This window comes from Acanthopagrus latus, chromosome 2 (genome assembly GCF_904848185.1).
Source record: "Acanthopagrus latus isolate v.2019 chromosome 2, fAcaLat1.1, whole genome shotgun sequence".
NCBI lineage: Eukaryota > Metazoa > Chordata > Actinopteri > Spariformes > Sparidae > Acanthopagrus > Acanthopagrus latus.
Genome location: NC_051040.1, coordinates 20,541,618 through 20,563,040, shown reverse-complemented (window position 1 = coordinate 20,563,040; position 21,423 = coordinate 20,541,618). Strand labels below are relative to the sequence as shown.

General features: G+C 44.0%; 1 protein-coding gene across 1 annotated transcript in view; it reads left to right on the top strand.

Annotated features, from left to right (window-relative positions):
• lekr1 (leucine, glutamate and lysine rich 1) overlaps window positions 1-19,878 on the top strand; it is a 32,023-nt gene extending 12,145 nt beyond the window's left edge. The window contains exons 2-6 of the mRNA XM_037085795.1: window positions 1,289-1,363; window positions 3,889-4,034; window positions 11,332-11,413; window positions 17,329-17,427; window positions 19,211-19,878. Coding sequence (XP_036941690.1) covers window positions 3,974-4,034; window positions 11,332-11,413; window positions 17,329-17,427; window positions 19,211-19,421 — 453 coding nt within the window. The 5' untranslated portion in view covers window positions 1,289-1,363; window positions 3,889-3,973 and the 3' untranslated portion in view covers window positions 19,422-19,878. The remainder of the gene's footprint in view (window positions 1-1,288; window positions 1,364-3,888; window positions 4,035-11,331; window positions 11,414-17,328; window positions 17,428-19,210) is intronic.
• The last annotated feature ends 1,545 nt before the right edge of the window (window positions 19,879-21,423 follow it).

Sequence of the window (21,423 nt, the reverse complement as noted above, 5' to 3'; positions counted from 1 at the left end):
CTTGTTCACCAACAAGATAAGCACATGCAAATCAAAGGGGAATCACTAGAGTCAATATCTTGGAAACATCTCTCCTGCACTTTCAAAATTGGCTTTCCTCATGTTTGTTTCCTAAGTGCTGCCAATAAGCAGAAAATCCCCGTGCAGGATCACCGCATCTTGTTCAAATTACACTTCATGATCAAACTGTGTTGGTCGGGATTATTACCTGTCTGGTTCTAGACTCTATTTGTCTAGTCTGCTCCTCGTGATACTTGCTGCTCATTATGTTTATTGCTCTCTCAGTCTGGCTGTCGGTACCATTCAGAGTTATTTGTGTGTGGTGTTTTAGGAAAGAACAGGATGTGTCGTCTCCGTTTTCTAAGTGTCCGGATCATGCAATCTCGCTGTTTACGTGTCGTTGTTTGATTGCTCCTTGCAGGAATCTGTCCGTCAGATTGGTTTTCCCCTGCCTGGAATCAGTCAGGCTGAAAAACATCTCCAGAATGCAGGCGAAGGATCCACCCCACTACACACACTTGCTGTGCAGTATTTGTGAGAAGTCAATAGCCTGTGATAAACTTAAACTTCTTAATGTCCGTAGATTATTGTTGGTAATAAGACTAGCTGATGGGTGCATTTTGCCCAGCAACTGGACTGTGGTGGTGGTACAGTGGACCATGGTGAATTATGGGAGTTACTCTTAAGAGCTCTCCAATATGTGTGCATAAAGTGTGGGTTAAGTGTAGTTCATGTTAGGGTTAGTGGGCTACAGTTGCCTACTACCTCGCCATGCATGAATATGCACTTCACCGTGTGAGTGTGAGTAATGGATGTAGGGATGGACCCTAACTTTCCAGTCTGTGCCGTGCCTGAACCCTCCCGCTGCTTTCAAAATGTGCAGCTCTTTGAAACTAATTAGGTTACTTTCGTGTCTCCCCGTGCAAATACCTCAAATTTGCGCTTCGGTCCTAATAAATATTTTGCCTCTCCGCTTCGCTCACTCTGCTCATATTCAAAAAATGATTTATTATGTATTGAATTATCTGAAACGGGATTAGACGAGCTGAGGAGGGGAAGCCCATCTCTTTAGATCAATTACCTCTGAGCAGCCATTTAATTTTTCATCTCATTCCATTTCATCACGATCGTCCTCCCCGCTCAATCATTAAAGTTGCATCATCAATAAGCTCATTTTACCCCATGGGAGCACAGTGGCATTACGTGAGGCTTACGTTCTCTAATGAGGGGAATATTGCTCATGATTCTTCGCCCTCATTCTTCTTCTCCTCTCTTCCCCCCCTGACAGGCTGGCAGTAGCAGCTTCCACGGAGGAGGCAGAGCGGTTACCCGGAAAAGAAAAGCAGCAAGGTGACATTCTCAGGTAAGGAAACAACCTCAGACAAAGAAAGAGCGGGAATAAAGGTTCAATTAAACCAAAAGAGGATGGAGATAAAACCCAAAACAAAAGCACAAGGTTTGCTTCATCCTGATTGGCTCTCAGCTCCTTGACCAAATGCACGGCAGGAAGGCCAGGGCAGATGGGAAACAACTGTGTGAGATGATAGAGGGAAAACAATAAAAAGAGAGAATGGAAAGAATGGAGTAGAGAAAGTTAATTCAGCTGACCCACTGGGTATTTCCTGGAAATAAAGAGAGAAATGGAGCATTTGGTGACAGCCGAGGAGCAGAGGAGAGAGGTGGAGACGGAAAAAAAGTGCTTTTTAATCAGGCCTGCTGACGTTGAAAACTGCTAAATGAGTAAACCACGGGGTGAGCCAACGCATGCCCTCTCTCTGTTTTTCACTATCTCAGTCTTATCACCGATGACAGATCTGGCTCATATCTGTTCCTCCATTTGGTGCTGTCAGCCTTATGATTTATGTCATCTGACATTATAAAACTGGCTCTCGTGACAAGCTGTGCCCATGCTTCTCCTCCGCTCCGCACGCACAAACACACTCTCTCTCTCTCTCTCTCTCTCTCTCTCTCTCTGGCACCGCAGAGCAGCTCGGAGTCTCCCCTCTCATCCTGTCTCGTCTCAGACTCCGTTCATTTTTGATCACCTTAAGCCACAAACCCTGAGTAAGAGAAACAACAACCACTCGAACCCCAGTGAGCTTCTACAAAACTGTCACATCGCTTTGCATGCAAGATCGAGCCATGTTCATGATGTTTGTGCCCGCACAGGCTTGCGCATGTTTGTACAGGTGTGTGTCTGTGTGTGTGTGCATGTGTGTGCATGTGTGTGTGTGTGTGTGTGTGTGTGTGTGTGTGTGTATGCGTGTGCACACCTGTGTGTCACGTGTGTAAGAAAATAGGAAACTTTTTCGGTGTGTTCTCACCCATATGTTCCTTCAAGAGTGTCATTGAAATAACAGAATGTTCTATTCTAGCGCACAAGTTTTCCTCGTCTGTGCTTTGCATGGGGTTTTGACTTGAGTAAGCGTGTGTGTGTGTGTGTGTGTGTGTGTGTGTGTCGGACTTGTGTGTTAGCTGAGCTAGTGATCTTTCATGTTGCTTAAAGTGCTTTTCGTCTGAACGCAGTTCTTTGTGGCCGAGAGAGATGGATGGGAGAGAGAGGGGGAAAAAGGGGAGAGTACTGTAAAACATGGCTGTGCCCTTTTCTGAGGACACTGTGGTTACATCAGTCCTTTAGCTTTCCTCTGTCGTTCCCTCTTACGTTCACCTTTTTAATTCATTTTATATGTCACTGCCTCATTTCATCACCATCAGCTTCTATTTCTACATTTCGTGCACTTCCTACATCTGCCGCAGCCAATAAATGAGAAATTAACTTTACAATTCAAGAGCGGTTCGTAAGTAAGTCGGCATCGTTCTCTAAGTGTTGTTTATATTCTTCCACATGTATCAGTCTCACATATTTAAATATCATGGAATTAACTGTAAGGCTGAAGTATGTAACTACTGCTATGATATTGGCATATACAGTATTCATTACCAAGCGGGCCAAACTCTTTGCTTTGAAGGAGCAGCTGCATCTTTAAAAACCTTGATCTATCCGGGGAACGTTGTCACAGAACGTACAGTATGCTCCACTTCAAAAGCCCACAGTTACACACATTCACACCAGGGAGTGTGGTAAACACAGTCCTCCAGCTCACACACACCGAGAAACTCAACTGGAGCAATCAGGGATTAAGAGCCATAGTCGAAGTGTTTGTAAAGGAGGCAGAGAGAAATCTCCCTGCCGGGTTAGGATTCCAGCAAGGGTCTTTCTGAGCAACACCTTTAATGGTTAATGTCATCTTATTCACACGCTTGTCACTCTAATAGCTCTTGATAACAGCTACCTAGGTGGCTATTAACAGTGCTGTCTCAATCTTTATGTGACGGCTCCAAAAGATGCTCACATATTTTGGCCAGCAGTGACATAACAATGAAATACTGGTTATTTATCGAGACAGTGTGATAAACAGGAACAGGAGTGAGGATGGAGAAGAGGGGGCATCTCACCAAACTCTGAATAAACTGTTTTAACCAGGCAGCGCTCATAAACTAAAGCATAAACCAAGATGATGTTACTACCAGACCTATAGCTCTTCTTAAATGTTTTCAGAAACGTATTAAGGTTTACTGTTTAGCTGTATTACAATACTGTTTGTATCAGCTGACCGCCCTACTGTAATGAAAACCAAGAAATCGCCTAATTTGCAGGACATTACCCATCAGCGGGAGTGTTTAATATCTCTCATGCGGTGCAGTGTATTCTGGTTGCTGGAGGTTTCCTGTGATTTGAGCAAAAGAGAATACTGATGCACTTCTCCAGTTCAGAAATATTATCTTAGTAATTTTACTGCATTACTGCACTCCAAGCACTAGTTTGGAGTTTCCAAGTTGTCGAATTGTGTGTGCGTGTGTGTGTGTGTGTGTGTGTATGCACGGCAGCAGCAGGGCCCTGCGAGCGACTGTCTCCACGCTCCATTCCTCTCGCCGCGAGCTCACAGACCCAAGGGGTTTCCTCAGTCAGCTGATGGATGCCTGGCAGGCCTTCAGATCTGAGATGCTGCAGCAGAGCACACTGGTGTTCTCAGGTATCACACACAGACACACACTCAGGCCAATCTTTTTTTTCACGTTTTAAGGAAGTACTAACAGATCCAGTGAGAGAGAAACAGATATTCAGGCTAATTTATGTGTATTTGATACAGAGCGGGACATGAAAGAGAGACGCTGGATGAAAAGGAGTTGAAGAGCGTCAAGCAAATGATAAATATTAGTTTAACTGTGCCGCACACTCTTTTAGTTCTGAGGGCAGCACCCACAATGGATGACTATAATGTGTTTATGTGTGTAGATGTGTGTTTGCAGTCGCTACACAAACTCCCGTTAGCCTTCAAGAGGATTTAGTCCGAAGGGAATGTGTGTATGTTCACGGGCATATGTGTGTTAAGGCTGTAAACGGATGAAACTGTTACCATAAACTGTAGAGACTGTGAGAAAGAGGGCGGACTGGAACTGTGTGTATGTGTGTGAGTGTGTGTGTGTGCGTGTGTGTGCTCGTCAATGACAGTAAATGCCCAGAGGAGAGCTAACCTCCAGCTCACCTCATGGGTGGGTCTTTTTCCCTCTGCTGCAAGTTCCAAACAGCTGCCGCGTGCGCGTGTGTGTGAGAGGGATAGTCTGATAGAGGAAGAGGAAGAAAAAGAAAGTCGTCTGCTGTTTGTATTGATGCCGTGTGAGTATGTGTTTGTTCAGTGACGTGAGCATGAAAGGCAGCTGCTGCACGGACCAACAGATGTACTAAAATACACACCCAGGAATGCACACGCACATACTAACACACATGGACACAGAGCATATGGTCACAGCAAGCTACATCTTCTCCCAAACAAATCTACACTTTTCGTATCGTAAAAACTTAACTTTGGGCTAAAATTGTACTTTTGTAAGCTGTATTTTGTTCTTTGAATTGTGCTTTGTCTCCCAAAAAGGCAACAGTTCGTAACAAAGGACATATTTGGTGGTAGTCCTTGGTCTTGGTGAAAAGAAAAAAAAAACTGATGGGTCTGAAAGAGACTATATAGGTGATATATCAGTCAAGGTTTTGGTGGCTGAGCCTTAACTAAAAAAGTACAACTCAACAAAATTGGATTGGTTTGCCAAATTTTCTGTCTTTAAATCAACTTTTTATGTGTATTTTGTCTAAATTAATCACAAAACTCCAAAACATTTTCACGCCTGTGGTTTGTATAATGTATATCTGACCAATCGAAGGTCCACCAGCTGCCGATTCTTCGGTTGTGAGGATATTTCCCCCTAATTTTATGCAAAGTATGTAAAAAAGTGAAAAAACAATTGACCAAAAGAGACACTATGCGTTCATGTGCTGTTGGAATTGCATCACATGACGCTGAATCATGGCGGGCATTGGGTAGATGGTAATAAACTTTGACCAAAATCATGGATTGTATGTTATTGCATTGTTTCCTTCGCGATACTTCGTCACTCAAGAACTGGAGACAGCTGTCAGTGTGTTGTTTTAAACACTCGGTTTACGAGCGATAAACCGGAAAACAACTTCATTTTGACGTCCATGTTGGAGCACTTGAAGGTAGCAACAGTGAAATGACATCATAAAACTAGTGTGGAGGTATACTTTTATTCATGTTACATTTGGTCAAGTTGTCTGTCACAACCGAATCAATCTCACAACCGAACAGTATAAAGCATTTCGCGTTTAATATCTGTATTTTCTTGCTGTGTGTCCGCAGAAATAGGCCGCAGCCCAGCCCGCGTGGGTGAAAACCCTCCAACCTCGTCATGCAGAGCTCACACCTTAGTCACTCACCTGCACATGACTCCAATCTGATATGGGCGTTAGCTGGCAATTCAACCGTGCTACCTGTCTATCAGCGTTCTGCGGTTAGTGTCAAACAGCAGAAGAAAAGAGAGGGAGCGAAGGAGAAAAAAAGGCGAGAGAGAAACACAAGGAGGTTGCCTAATATGAACAGACGAATGCGGTTTATGGTGAGGTGGAGAAGGAGAGGGTGGAGACGAGAGAAAAAAAAGACCTCAAGGGGTGTGGAATTTTACAGAGAGCAAGACAAAGACGAGCCCTGAGAGCGGAGGGAGACGTGAAAACATGATTAATCTCTGTTTCGTTTTGTGCGGATGTCAGCAGCTGACTCTTACAGCTTGATGTGAGGGTGATGGACACAGAGTTTAGAGAGTGTGGGAGTTTTCATTCAGCCTTTTCTGGAGAAGAGGTTAGAGGGTTGACAGTGAAATCAAGGTGAAAGGCTGTAAGCGTGATTAAGGGTGTGTGAATCCGTATGTGTATGACCGATCGTTGAACCGGAGCCATCTGCCAACACCCTGTGCCATCTTTAGTTCATATGATATCCATTTGCCTGGAAGCCAACTTTGTGTGTTTATAGTGACAACAGCAATATAGAAACATCAAATATGTTCTTACACAACTTAGCAAACGGTTAACATCTCCTCCACGTCGTCTGTGTCATCTGTCCACCTCTGTGTCATCTGTCTGCGTTTCACTGGTTGATTATTTCAAGAGGGCTATTGCAAAAATGTTCAGGTAGGAAATGAGGGTGTTGAAACTGGTATAAATTTTTGGAAGATTTATGGACTGCGTCAAAGATAAACTGATTTACAGACACACATAACAGTGATCTCATAACAAGTCTAAGCCTGGTGTTTAAAAAAACACGTTTCTCTGTTCACGTGGCACTAAATTACCTTGAAGACAAATTGTAAGTTCCGTATTCCGGTTAGGTGAAAATAATATGGAGGCTGTAACAGATGACGTTTTTTTTTTTCCATTGCTGCTGTGGTTTATAGGTACTGCTTTTGTTACGCATGATAAACTAGGCAGACGCCCAGAAATGTTTGCGGTGCACAACCACGCAAACGTGATATTGTTTCATAGACAATAATTTCGTAGGCTTTGGGTGTGTCTGTGTACACACATGTTTATGTGGGAGCAATTTGTCTGTGCTGCAAAACATTTCATGTCAAAATGAGTTAATTTGGGGCGCCGTTTAGTGCAGTTGGTAGAGTGGGTGTCCCATGTACAGAGGCTTTGTCCTGGATGAGGCGGCCCCGGGTTAGAGTCTGGGGCCCTTTGCCACATGCCACTCCACCTCTCTCCCTTCCTGTGTCCTGTCATCTCTTAAACTTACAATGAAGCCATAGAAAGGCCAAATAATATACTTATTATGATAAAAAGAAATTAGTTAATTTATAGCCTTGTGGTTTTTTTTGCTGTAGAACAAAGTAGATTGTGAAGGAAAACTGTTGTGTGACACTGTATTTCTCACATCTTTTACTCTAATTACAGTAATGATTTGTTATGAAAAAGTGACCAATGACCTGAGAGAATTTTATGGATCTATATGTTTTTATTATATTTAGTCCAAACCCCAGTGTAGCATTATGACATGGTGACAAAATAGCAAATAAAAACTGTGATGACAGATGCTTTTTCATCCTTTTATATGTAAATAACACTCCTTGAATGTCACTGCTGACGCTTTTTCACTTCTACACTTAAGAACCTGAGATGGCAGCCATTTGATTGACAGCTCATTTGAGCAGACAGGAGCCTCTACACCCAACCCGGAGCCTATGTAGTGCTGTGTCTCTCACCTCTTTAGTTTATTTACAGTTATTAAACTGACTGATGAGTGAATTTGATTCAAATTTTTGGAAACACAAAGAACGTGATGCAACTCAACAGACACTCTGGGTAAATCCTGTTCTTTTGACAGTTTATGTAACACAGACATGTTCAGGTGGGTAAGCCCTCTATATTCAGAATCTTGCCTTAAGCATCTTAGTGTGTTTTACTTTGAGCACCGTTTTCTGTCATTTCCAGCATATATTGTAGCATTTGGGTTAGGGTTGGTGATGAGGTGAGCAGAGACAAAGCTAGTGTATGTCAGCGCCTGTTTTGGTCGTCTCTTTAAGTTTTGTGTTGTAGATTGCTCATAGGGTGACATTTTCTCCTTACAGTTTTTTTGATTTGTACAGATGTCTGTGGACACCAAATTTGTGGCCAGCAGTGCAGATTATCTACCAGTAACCTGGCCAATTACGCCGTAATGTTTTTGATTTGCCATAAATATCGGAACTTATATCGGACAGATAGGTTTCCTCTTAAAACCCTCGCCATAAGTGTTACAGAGAAAGGATTGTTACGAGGATGGGTCAATATGTCAAAGGGGAGGAGAACACTTATATATAATATATATATTTATATATATAAAATTATATTATAACTGGGATTTACTTTACTTTACTGAAAATAAAACTGTGCTTTAGCCGCACTCCAAACAACCTGCACAGCAACACCACTGAGGACTGGTCACAGTACCTGTGTGGCAAGCTGCCATTAAGTTGCTGTAATGTTTATAGCCACCGTGTTACACTGTGTGTGTCTGTGTGCAAGTGCTGTGACACATAACAGGAGCATTGTAGAGAAAGGCTGTGTTGCTTTCATTGCAAAGGCTCTCCGCTTCATCAAGCCTTTGTACAATTATTTCTGTTTGGACGTGTCTTTTATGGTGTGTGGAGTGTTTTTTTGTGCTGCTTGTGTGTCTCCCTGCAAGCGGTTCTCTGTGCGTGTGTTCTCGTGCGTTTCTGTATTCTCATGTGTTTCTTTTTTCTTAAATCTGTGTGAGTATCTGAGTGTGCGTGTGCGCGGTTGTGTGTTGCTTCGCCTTGGCAGACCTCGTCATGTCACAGTGACCAGAAAGCAATTATCGGTGTATTGCTGCTTTGAGGAGAACCTTCCACACTCCCCCTCTTCCTGCTGGGCGAGAGAGAGAGAGAGAGAGAGAGAGAGAGAGAGAGAGAGAGAGAGAGAGAGGCAAGCGCAGAGAGAAAAAGGGAAAACAGAGCCGCCGAAAGGGTGAAGAAATACATGAAGAAGGACTGAGAGGAGAGAGACAGTGAATAAGAGTACAGAGGAGAAAAAACAATGAGCAAGAGAGAGAGAGACAGAGACAGAGAGAGAGAGGAAAACAAAGACTTGGAGCAAGAGAATGTCAGGCTGACATTGCTGGATCGGTTCGAGAGCTCTCCAGAGCCACAGCCACTGTGCCCTGCTGCACCGCTCAGAAGGACCCTCACAGACCGTTCTCTCGATACACAGTGGACACATACAGGCACATACACACACATACAAACATACTGCTTTGACACACTCCAATGTTCAAGCTGCCAGACTGTTGGCCAAGCAACGAACTAGTCAGAGAACTTTTGTCCATTGGTTTTTCTTTCTTTTTTTTTGTATATTTTTTTGGCCTTTATGGCTTTTATTGATAGAACAGCTTGAAGACATGACAGGCAGCAAAGGGCCCCAGGCTGGGATTTGAACCCTGGTCCGCTGCAGCGAGGACGGAGCCTCTGTACTTGGGACGCCCGCTCTACCAACTGAACTAAACGGTGCCCGACAGTTGTTTTCTCTGACCATGTTTTTTGCGGGGGGATACAGACACTTACTGGAACACTAATATTGATACTCTCATGATATTGAAAACTGCCAAAAGGACTGCTGCTGCAGCTTCTGTTGACAAGGTGTATTAACTTATATTCGCTGATTCAGAGTTTTAACAAGGAGTAAAGAATCAGCACAGTTTGGTATTTAGACCCCACATCATGTCCACCCTCCTCCCACATCTTACTTCCGCCCAAGGAACTCCTCCTTTAACTTAGAAACCAGAAAAAAGTTTTAAGACCTCTCTCTATGTTGCATAGACATCCTATAGGAGCTGTTCTTGTCTCAACTTGCTTTTGAATTTTACCAGCAAACGCCAGTATGCAAATATTTCTACTCCTGACAGTCATGTGCAGTGCATCCAGATAATATTGGTGTGTCTCAATCTACTCATATTCACGACTTGGAGCTTTTCTTTTGCGTGATATCCACTCCTGCCTGGAGTTGCAGTAAGTTTAGCTCTGCAGTCTGATTAGTTGCTGACCTGACATGAGGCCTAAATATTGCAGTTAAGCATTTCTTCCAGGTCTCTATTTAAAAAAAATGCATTCACCAGCATGTTATGAAACCTGTTATGTGATTCTCAATGCGATGAACAAAATGACAGTTTAGGAATTTCAGTGTTACAGAAACATGTTTCTAGAATTGTCTTAACTGAAAAATGTATTAAGCTAGGATGGCATAGACCCTGCCCCAAATTCAAAATAACTGCTAAAAAAAAAACATTTTTGTTAGCTTTAATGAGAAAAAAATGGCCACCACAGTTGGAGAAGCTAACACTGATGTTAGCCTGTTGGAGAAGCTAACATTGATGTCAGTCCTTTTGACAAGCTAACATCGATGTTAATCTGTTGGCGAGGATAACACTGATTTTGGCCTGCTGGAGAAGCTAACGCCATAGTTATCCTGTTATTATCCTGTTATCACCGATACAAGCATGACAAGATGAGTGCCGTTTGAAAAATCAAGTGTACCCTTCTAGGATTTCTCAAGCTAGGACACAAGGTCTGAGACAGGATACGACAGAGCAATGAGTGAAGGAATTCTGTTAAATGTGAATAGGATATTTGTTATCTTTGCAACTTAAGATTGGACAGGCATGAGGCCCCTGCTCTGCTCTGTCTTTTGCTTAAGAACTACTCGGTTGATTAAATCACATCCTTCTCACTCATTATTTTATTCTCGTAGTCTTTTGTGTTTCGATTGTATCGCCTTGCTTTGTGCACACAGCATCATAACTGTCAAGGTGAAAGTGGAGAGTCGGTGATGGGAGGAAACGGTAGCAATACAGCAGCTACTTTGTATCAGACACTCAAAAACAAAGACTTCCAGACTGGGGTGTACTGTTTCATGGCTTCCCCTGAGCACACATTCCCTCTCACTCCCTGTTTCTCAACACACTCCCCTCCTTTCTGCTCTGTCTCTATTTCACATATCCAACCGCTTTCCTCGCGTCTCAGTTTTCCACCTGGTTTTTAACCCTTACTCCTTTTCTTACTCTTTCTCGTCACCACTTGTTTGAGGTGCTCTCATGTTCCTGTCTGGAACTTCTGTCTTTTCTTCTGTAGTTCTCTCCCTCCGGCTCTTGTTTTGTTTCCCCGTCCAATCTTGTCACTCTCATAGATAGTTTCATTTGGTGTAGGGTTTCTCCTTTGCTCGAGTGTGAAGTAACAATGTGACAGAAAACTCTGCCTGCTGTACCTGTCTGTGTCTTTTCTCTCCTCTTCCTCTCTCTTTCTCTAAATCATGGTGTGTAACAGCCTCTGGTGACAAGCCTGGCTTTGAGCCAGCATTATATGCAGGCAAGCTTTTGTAAGCTTTTACAGCATCTTCATTGTGTCAAGTAAACTCCATTCTGTGTGTTTGAACAGTGATGAAAGACGAGCTGAAGCATTCCAGTGTGGGTTTTCAGACAATGAAAAAAGAGAGAGAGCACCTAACTCAGCAGCTGATGTAAGTGTCTGCAGTATGTGGTAAAAGTCACACAAACACACACACACACACACTTATGAAAACATGCACATGCACAGATGGAGACGCAGGTGCATCTTGGTATGTGGAATATGCCGGGTGAGGAACAGGTCACAGCGGGGTTTGGCTTTATGTATAATTTTCCTCAACCAATCAAAGTGTCCCGAAAAGCCCCACTGGCACCGCCCAAACCAGGAAATGCTCTTGTCCCACATACCAGGCCTGGTAAGCTGCAACAACAGAGGATTTGACTTGTATACACTCACACAAAGGTCTAGTCGGGGGTTTAGGACTTCAGAAAAAGTATGTCCCTGTGGCTTTTGAAAATATGCTGATGATGAAGCTGTGTCAGTTCAAACATCTTGCAGCTCCCCTTAGTTTCCTTACAGACAAACACACACACACACACACCCTCAACACATATTGTACAAATGCACCTTTAAACTCTAAATTCTCAAGTGGGAATGTTTCAACAGCGATTTGATGGATAGCCACTACATTTTGTAGAGACATTTGTGCTCCCCAGAAAACGACTCCTCCGACTTTGATGATCCCCTGACTTTTCCTCTAGTGCTACCATGAGGTTGATGCCTGTCTTACTGTGAAATGTCATTACAACGTTTGGAAGGCTCGCCATTATATTTGATTCACATGCACATGTCCCACTGAGGGTACACTCTAATGGAAAAACTGCTAAACTAATGACATTCCAATCAGCCTCAGGTGTACTTAGAGTTTAGTGCTAGCAGGTTAGCAAACACTAGCACACCAAAAAGCTAAATTAAGATGGTAAACACAGGTAACATCATACCTCCTAAACATAAGCATGTTAGCATATTGATGTTAGTATTTAGCTCAAAGTCGAATTGCCACAGCATCGCAGAGCCACTAGCATGACTCTAGTCCCTAAGTCTTATTTTACACAGTTACTCTGACTGACTAATTTGCTTTTTATTGTTGTATTGATAATATCATTTATCATATGTGTAAAAAAGACCACATCAGAAGTGCACACACAGACAAACAAATGGACAAACATCCCCAGCAACACACACAAAGATAGATAAAAACACAAACTTCCCTCCGCAGGCAAGGGGAGTAAATGTTAGATGTTGCTTTTATCTGATAATCACAAAATTAAAGGACTACTTGACCTGACAGACTGCAGATGACGCACTCATTTGGTCGCTAGTTTCCTCCTTTTCCTTCTAGAACCTCCTCATCAGTCTCTCTCTCTCCTAGCTCAACCAAATGTTTTTGTCATGAACTTTGTTTTTTGAGCTTTGGAAACAACTATTTCTCTCTCTCTCTCTCTCTCTCTCTCTCTCTCTCTATTTCTTATCAGTTTCAAAGTGCTGTTGCCTTCACTTACAGGGAAGACTATCTTATGAAGTATGTGTGGTGGACCTGAATTTGTTCACGTACATATAAGACTTAATGCATCATGTGTCTGTGTAGAAGGGTATTGGATGAAGTGTTTTTGTTCCATCACTGGTAAGCTGCACGTTATAAACAGTTGTTTGTTTGTTTCTGTGTGTATGTGTGTGTGTGTCTGTGTGTTTGGAATGTGCATGCCCATCCAAAACAGGGATCAGGTCAGAGACAGCGAGGATGGACGGGATGTTTGCAGTCGCACGCGACCCACCCAGACATGTGGACATATGCTATAGAGAATCAGCCTTAAGGCCATGTTGCATGCTGAGGTGTATGTGTAGGAGGGGGAGGGGCCGGGTGTGTGCTCAGGTCTGAGACTTTATTGCATGATAAGGAGTGTGCGTGTGTATGTGTGTGTGTAAAGGATTGTGTGAAGAGAGGGACTCACAGCAGCAGCTCTAATGTCGACACAGCAGCACTGTGTTCAGTATTAAATCTAAACTGTGTGCTTTACTTTCATGTTTGCTTAATGATTATATTCCCAACAACAAGAAATCTTTATATCATACTTTTACATGCTGTAACATATTTGTCATGATAATTTGTTATGTCAGTGCCCTAAAGTTTGATGCATGCAGTTATAGGACAAACATGAAGCAGCTTTTAGTTTCTGTGCTTTCCACCTGTGGGACAAGCTTCCTGAGTATCTCATTGGTTCATTTGTATCAGGATGTAAGACATACATAACATATTACACTTGTTCTTGATTACTGTACTTTCATTCCAGCACTGAATTATAAACCCCACCCCTTGAGTGATTTCTCTTTCTGTGCCATGCGTGACAGACAGTCACTCGAGGTCTAGACTCAGACCTCCAGATGGGATGTCTGAGTTGATTGGCTAACCCTCCTTTCACTGTCGAGTTGATGCTGATTGGTTGTCTGTTTAAACACCCTCTTCCACAGCCGCTGTGTGTGTGCACGCGCACACGCGCGTGTGTGTTCTATATCCTCTCAGTCTCACTATGCACCGTATCAGCTCCGAAGCTTCCTGAACCTTTGATGCTCGCTCCAGATCCAAGAACAAAAAAAAAGTACAGGTTTGTTTGTGTGCAAGGGCTGATGCCATGACAACTGCCCAACCTTTGACCCACACCTCCATCAAACATCAGTGTTACGCACCTGTTGCATTTCTGTGGCGCCAGCCCTGTTGCCTTGGAAAGGCACACACACACGCACACACACACACATTTCAGGGGCGGTCTGAGGACAGAGACCGGCCGTGGAATCCTTCTGAACCTAGCATGCAACCTGATCAGCATGCCACAGAGACACTCAGGCGCAGTCTTGTCATGACTATTTACACACCCTTTTATCTTTTTTAGCTTGTTTATCTTGTTTGCACCCCCTGAATGACTCGTAATGGACTTCCGGTGCTTCTTATGATAACAATCCCACAGGAGTGATGGGCAGCTACAGTGTTCACTTTACCTGAGGGCACTCTTGCGGCGTTAGTCAGTCTAGCGTGGAGAGCGTCACAGTCCCCCTCCCCTTCCCGTCTGAATGAAACGTATGTCGAACGTGTCGAGGAGCTTCCTGCCGCATTTCTGATTGGCAGAAGATGTTGAGCTCATCCTTTCATCAGAGGATGAACACGTGGATCATCCGACACAGGCGCGGACCAGGTTGAAAGGATGGATTAGAGGGAAGAGAGGGATAGATGAAAGACAGGATGGATGCGCCGAGCAAGGGAGGAGAGATGAAAGAGTGGATGATGGAATGAGTGAAGGTCAAGAGAGGAAGAGCAAAGGATTGATGTGATTGATGTGATACAGCTTGTTTTCATCAGGCCGATGCACGCTGACTGCTCTGCGCCTGTGCATGTTGACGCAAGTGTGTGTGTGCGTGTGTGTGTGCATGCATGGTGTCTCTGTGTCTGTGTGATGGTTGGCAGTAAAATAACTATTGATCTCAGGGTGTATCCAAGGACCTAATTTCTCACAAGAGAACAAACACGCACTCACACTTCTCTGTCTCCCCCCCTGACCTCAGTCCTCTGTCTATCTCATACTAGATTAAAGCGTCTGAAGCCCTTATGCTTTTCCTTCCCCTCTTTTCTCTCTCAGATTAAAAAGGAAATCCCACTCCTCTTGTTTCTCTCTCTCTCTCGCCCTCTCTCTAGGCTCCGTTATCGCGCAAACACATGCCGCACAAGAAACACTATTTTCCTGAAATGCAGAGAGGCTTTTCCCTCTTTTGTGGCGTAGTTGGGTGTTTTGGTGACTTGCCATGCACCGCGGTGGGAGGAGAAGCTCAGCAGGGTGTCACTGGTGCTCTATAATTTTAGTGTCAGGGTTCATCATGTTTTTCGCCGTCTGCTGCCCGTCTGCTTCGACTGGATCGGCTGCACACCATGCACACTTCTCTTCACTTTAGTGTGCGGGTGATTTTCCGTGTCTGCTTCACTGGTATGATACATTTTTCCGGCCAGCTGACGCATCTACTTACAAGGAAAACAAAACGTTTTGTCTCACGATTATGGCAAGGAAGGCAGAGTGACGACTCATGTTTGATTCCTATCAGCGTCTGTCATACACAAGCAGCTGATTAACTCTCCTCAACAGTCAGCTGAAGGTGGCAGGTATGTGCTCCATCTGCTGTCTATAGTTTGAGGGATGTGTCTTCTCAGGCTGTGATCACGCGGGCCAGATCCACACTGTTGCCTTATTTCAGTCTTGCACAACCAGCACACTTCTTTCGCTCCTGAACATGATGATTCATTATTCTACAGATTTTCTCTGTTTAGTCCTCAGGTCACGTTGGACACACTTTTTAATACAACACGTCTCCTCTCAGGAACCCCGCAAGTCATGAATGGAACCTGCCCCAAACGCGCTCGATGATGATGCGTGGTGATAAATTCTTCGAAATCTCACGTTTGGTACACCACGCGCCTGGAGCCAAAAGAAAGAGAAAAAAAACACTCCTCTACTCCTCCACTGCACTGTGAAGCCTGCGCCTTACGGTTATTCACAAAATCACCAGCCTCTCTTTTGCTCCAATATCTTTGTCTCTCAGCTACCTTTTTAATTCTGGAGACAAAAAAAAAAAGTCAGGAACAGGAGACCGCAGCTGGGAGTCAGAAATCACGTCATCTTTGACCTTGAAGACACAAAGTAGGAGGCGGGACGGATAGAGACGAGGGACAGTACGCCGCGGTGTGGGAGCACTCGGGGGTCTACTCTAAATCACCAGTAGCTGTGACAGCACAGGCAGGAAAAGAAGGTTAAAAAAAGAGAGCAAGAGAGAGGAAATGGGATGGAGATGTGTGATGAGAGGTACAAAGAGAGGGAGGCCGATAACTGCTGCCAAACAGCTGCGAGTGTATTACTCTGATTATGTGTGTGTCGCTCTCTGTGCTTCTGTATGTCTGTGACTGACCTGATACAGTTGAAATGCTGTACTTTCACTAACCCACAGTCTGTTCCGATGCAGATATGATAAATTATTAACGGAGTGGTGAGCTGCTGTGTCTGTTTCAATGAATCCCCTTCAGTCAGATGTACCAATAAGTCCCCACAGTCGCAGTGAAAACAGGCTGTCTGATTGTGAGCTCAGACGTGCGAGCCCTCTCACTCTGTATCCTCATTGCGTGTGGCTGCAAGGTCACAGGGCTAGACAGCCTGCTACACACACACACACACACACACACACACACACAAACACATTAACTGATCATGCCGCCGGGGAGGGGATTAGGCTGAGAAGCCGACAGGGTTAGGAGGGTTAGAGTAAAGTCTGTGTGTGTGTGTGTGTGGGGGAGGGGGGGGGGGGGGGGGGGTGCAGGAGGCGAGAGTACCACATACTGTGATGGCACGCAGAATTAGAATTTAAAGAACTGATTTCCAATTTACTCTCTCAAAAGCGAGGTGTCAGGTGATTTCAGACACATGGCAACAAACACAGCACGTAGCATATTTTTACATACTAAAAAGAAAAACCCTAAGTTACTCATGGAAAGTTGTTCAGTTGTCAAAATGACAACCTGGAGTCATGATGTGCAGGAAGCTTTGTTGAACTTTTGCTGATCCCAGAGGGAGAATTCATTGTTAAGCTTCTTCCACATGGAGATTGAAGCGTAGGAGTAAACAGAGGAGCAGTTGAATGGATTTGGTATCTTGCTCAAGTACTTTTCAATGACATGACTCAATGACTGTCTCATGAAATTGTAAAAACACACTCTGGGAGATTACAAATCCCTCTGCCTGAATGTGAAACGTGGGTGCAATTAATGTGAATTGCATTTTTAAAGGGAGGGAGGAAACTATGTAATCTGCTGGCTCAGCCAAAGGGTGGGATATGAATGACCGTGTCATGCACTCTGTGTCTCCAGGGAGCAGAAGCGATGGAGAGAGGAGCAGCTGTGCCAACAGACAGAGCAAAGAAAAGAACTACTCAGACATATTGACTTATCCTCTTTCGTTTTTTACCTGCTGATACTTTCCCATCCCATCCCTTCTCCAGCTTTCCCACGATCCCTGGACTCATCCCACTAATTTTCCCCCAAATCATGCTCTTCCTCCGCTTCATTTCCGGTCTCCACCTCCTTCGATTCACAGAGAGGTGAGGTTATGAGTGTCAGCTGAGATCTGCTCTTGGATCAGTTGAGGAGTTCTTAGGCTCCATAAAGTGCCAGTGACACATCGGAGAGTCTCGTGTGATGCTGGCGCAACAGATGGAAGCACTCCTTAGTTGGCGTGGAGTCATGTTTCTCACAAACACACAAGCACATACACACTCATCTGTGCACACAGGCACGCACATAGTGTAGATATGCAGGGGCGCATCCATTGGAGTGCATCACACTAATATGCAGGCAGACACATGTGCTTACACACCCAACCCACATGTGTGCACCCACAGACAGGCATATACACACAGAGCCTCTCATCTTTCCATGCAGGCGTTAGATGTATGTGGGGTGTGTATTTTTCCACATGGTATCTGCTGGTATTCTTTTTCTAAGCCACTGGCAGCCTGGTGTGTTCAATTACACTGTCGATTTATTTCCCTTCCCACACAGCAGTCTCTGATCTCACCCTCTGGCTCCTATACAGCTCAACATATGATAGCACTCCACTGGTGGGGGGGGGGGCTATTTCAGAAAGGATGAGAGGTTGGCGGGAAGGGAGCACCTCCTCCATAGCTGTAGTGGGAGACAACAATTCACCAAAGATTGGTGAACATAGGAGGGGGAAAAAATGTGGATATGGTCAAGACCAACTAGATGTGATCCAAAAAGGGGTCATGACAAATAGGTACCAATCGACTCCAAATGGTCTGAAACGGACTCCTAGACACTTCCTGGAGGAACATTTTGGCCCTGACAGCTTGACGTATTGACTCAAAATCAGTGTCACAATGTTTTTGGTTACTAGTTAAATGAGACACACATGTTTTTATTAGAGTTTGGTGGAACTTTTGTTTTTCCCGAATATATTAGGTCTAGCCCTTGGTCGCTGATTGAAGCCAGTTTACTGTCTAAGTCCAAAACCAACTATGTGTGATCCAAAAAAGAGTCACTACATATAGGTACCAGTCAACTACAAACAGCTGTCAAACTATTTGTGGAATTTCTATTTTTCATGAACATTTCAATGAAAAATCAGCATTGTCCACTTTGCTCTAATGGTTTCATTACAAACATTTCTCTGGAGTAAGGAGGAGAGAAGAGATGAGAAAACAGATATTCAGCTGCTCAGTCTTTCTTCCTTTCCCCACTCCAAAAACATGTACTCCACTTGTCCATGCCATGCTAAAGGAATAAATCTACAAACAGGAGCAGTAATTTGGCACCGAGGCACAGCAACACAGCTACAAAACTGTATATGCGTTCACCAAGTGTTCACTTGTTCAGTCTGCTTTGTGTTTTCACGTACCAGCAGAAAGTGTTTTTCCGTCAGTACTACTCGACATACCAAAGTTCTCTGTCAGGACAACACTGCACTGATCTGGTACTTGACCTGTGTAGATAACCTTTCCTGTCTGTTTTAGTAAAAAGACAAACAGAATGTGCGTTTGAATTTAGTGTGTGGCCCATTTCTGGTGTGTTTGTGTGTGTCAGCCACTCGACTATAAGCAGCCTGATAGGGTTGGAGAATAAATAGCTTCTCTCTTATGTAACAGACTCGCTCTGACGCTTGCACTCACCTGTTGACCTGCCAGCACAGACTTACTGTGTGCCTGCAGGTGTGCGTCTGTGTTGCTGTTCAAAGCATGCATGCACATGCCCTATATAAATGCAGATGAAACATATTTCCTTCTATAGTATCACAGCATAGACAGTCACTGTGTGTGTGTGTGTGTGTGTGTGTGTGTGTGTGTGTGCGCGTGTATGTCTCAACAGGTTAAAAGGGGAGTTTGAGGAGAAAAACGAGATGTGGTTGTCGTGCCAACGAAGGTGCGACACCGCAGAGAGGCAGCTGTCGTCATTGCAGCAGAGAGAGGAAGAAATAAACCGGAACCGCTGTGCAGCTGAAGAGGAAGCGGTGCGATTGAAGGAAGTTGTGGAGAAGGTCCAGCAGGAAACGGGAGAGCTGAGGAGAGAGATGTTGTGATTGTGATATCGGCTCTGCTCTGCTTACATCGACATTTATTTTAATATCTTGTTATTCATCTGATTCTTAAGCTCCAGTTATAGGCTGGGACACAAACAAATCTGTCTTAGAGGCCCTTGATATCTCTGTCAGCTTCCAACCATGTGAGAGAAAGTCATACATTTTCACATTTCACTTTTGTGCTAAAGTTAGAACAGTTTGGAATAGTTAACTATTTCACTGAATCCATGTCTCTGATTCAAACATTCTCCTGGTGCTGGTTCTCTGAGCTCCCAGTCTAAGCAGAGACAGTTAATAGGACTGCTAGCTGTGCGGCTAACTGAGCTAACTAGCAGCAGTTGGCTTTGCTTTGGTGACTGCAGTATCTTTACATTAGGAAAGCTGTAAAAGTAGGCATCTGTCTTGTCTTTTTCACTGCAACCCTGCATCAAGATCTGTTATTATATTTCTTCAAAAAGTTGCAGTGCCAGTAAAACTGTGTTACACACTATGGTGAAATTTAGCAATTATTCGGCAGTGCACATGCGTGCCGAACTGCTGTGGATGCTTACATTAACATGTAGAACAGTGTGAGAATGACCACAATTATGGCTGGATGGGACAGCAAAGAATGATCCAACAGGCAGGTTGGAGGTTGTTCACAGAGGTGGTTCTTTATTTGTCCATCTCGGCAAACAGCACAGAGTCATCAGTACAACAACACCCAGGTTGTTCCACTGCCTAACACATTCAGCCCACCATTTTTATTCCTATATTTACACAACATGATCAGTAACCTATATACACACCACCATTTACATCAACTAACAAAGAAAATACACACACCCAAATCATATTACATTTGCTAAAATACAATACACACATCTCTACCACCCCCACACCAGTTTACACTTGGTTGCCCCTGGAACTATAAAAGCAGTGTCTGTCACCTGGGGAAGACTTTTGCCTGCGCACCCTGAAGACAAAGACTGGTGAGTACACAATACACTTATTGAGCAACACAATACACATTCTTAGCTTAGCTCCTTGTTTAAAGAATTAATGCATTTACATTCACATTTAACCCTGTGTCCCTCTTCTGTAGGTGGAACTGCGTGGCCTACACAGCACTCATCAGCAAAATCAAGACCCGACAAAGGACAAATATGGTGAAAAATATTCAATAAATACAGTAAATATATCCATACAAATGTGTTAAATTGTACTGAGCAAATCTCCAATAAAGTGCTGTTGCTCCTCCTAAAGTACCTGTGCAATTACTGTGCATATGCATACAATTAAAGTGCAAATGTAGTCACCCTCAGTCCAAAGTGCGTCATGCCATGTGTGCAAAGCCAGGTGACGATGTGCTCTTCGTCACAAGCCATTTCAGATGAGAGAAACCAAATGTGACGCAGCAGTGATTCAGTCACAAACATGCTCGTGAGTTTCTCTCATGTAACATATGGTTGACTTTCGTGTAGCAGTCCTGCTCAAAGCTCGTCAGAAAAACCCATCATGGGAAGGTACTGTCAAATATTGAACCGCAATGTCAGAAGTGGCTGATCTGGGTTGACGTGAGTAATTGAAGCTTACAGAGAGCAGGGTTCAGTGCTTGGCTGTGCTTTGAGACACCACAACCACAGACTGGTGGCTGTCTCAGTGCCTGGCTGACACTGTTTTTGTTTTGTTTTTTTTGTGCTAATGTTAAATATTTACAACCCTTTTTGTGTCTGAGAGGACGCGGGGTGAGTACAGGCAGGAATCCTGTGCATTTGTGTTTGTTGACGTACAGTCCCGGGGCCAGGAACGTTCTGTGGGGGCAAAGAGAGTGTTGGGAGCAGTTACCTCTCTGTGTGGCCCACTGCCCAGCCCACCGCTCAATAGCCTTGCATTTATTGGTGTTTACCCAAGTCAATACTTTTCCTATTTTTTTTTCTTTGACTGCATGTCCCCGATTGCACTGTTGCAGATAAAGTTGGGCAGAGCCCAAACCTCAGGGGTGTCACATAGTGCTACATTT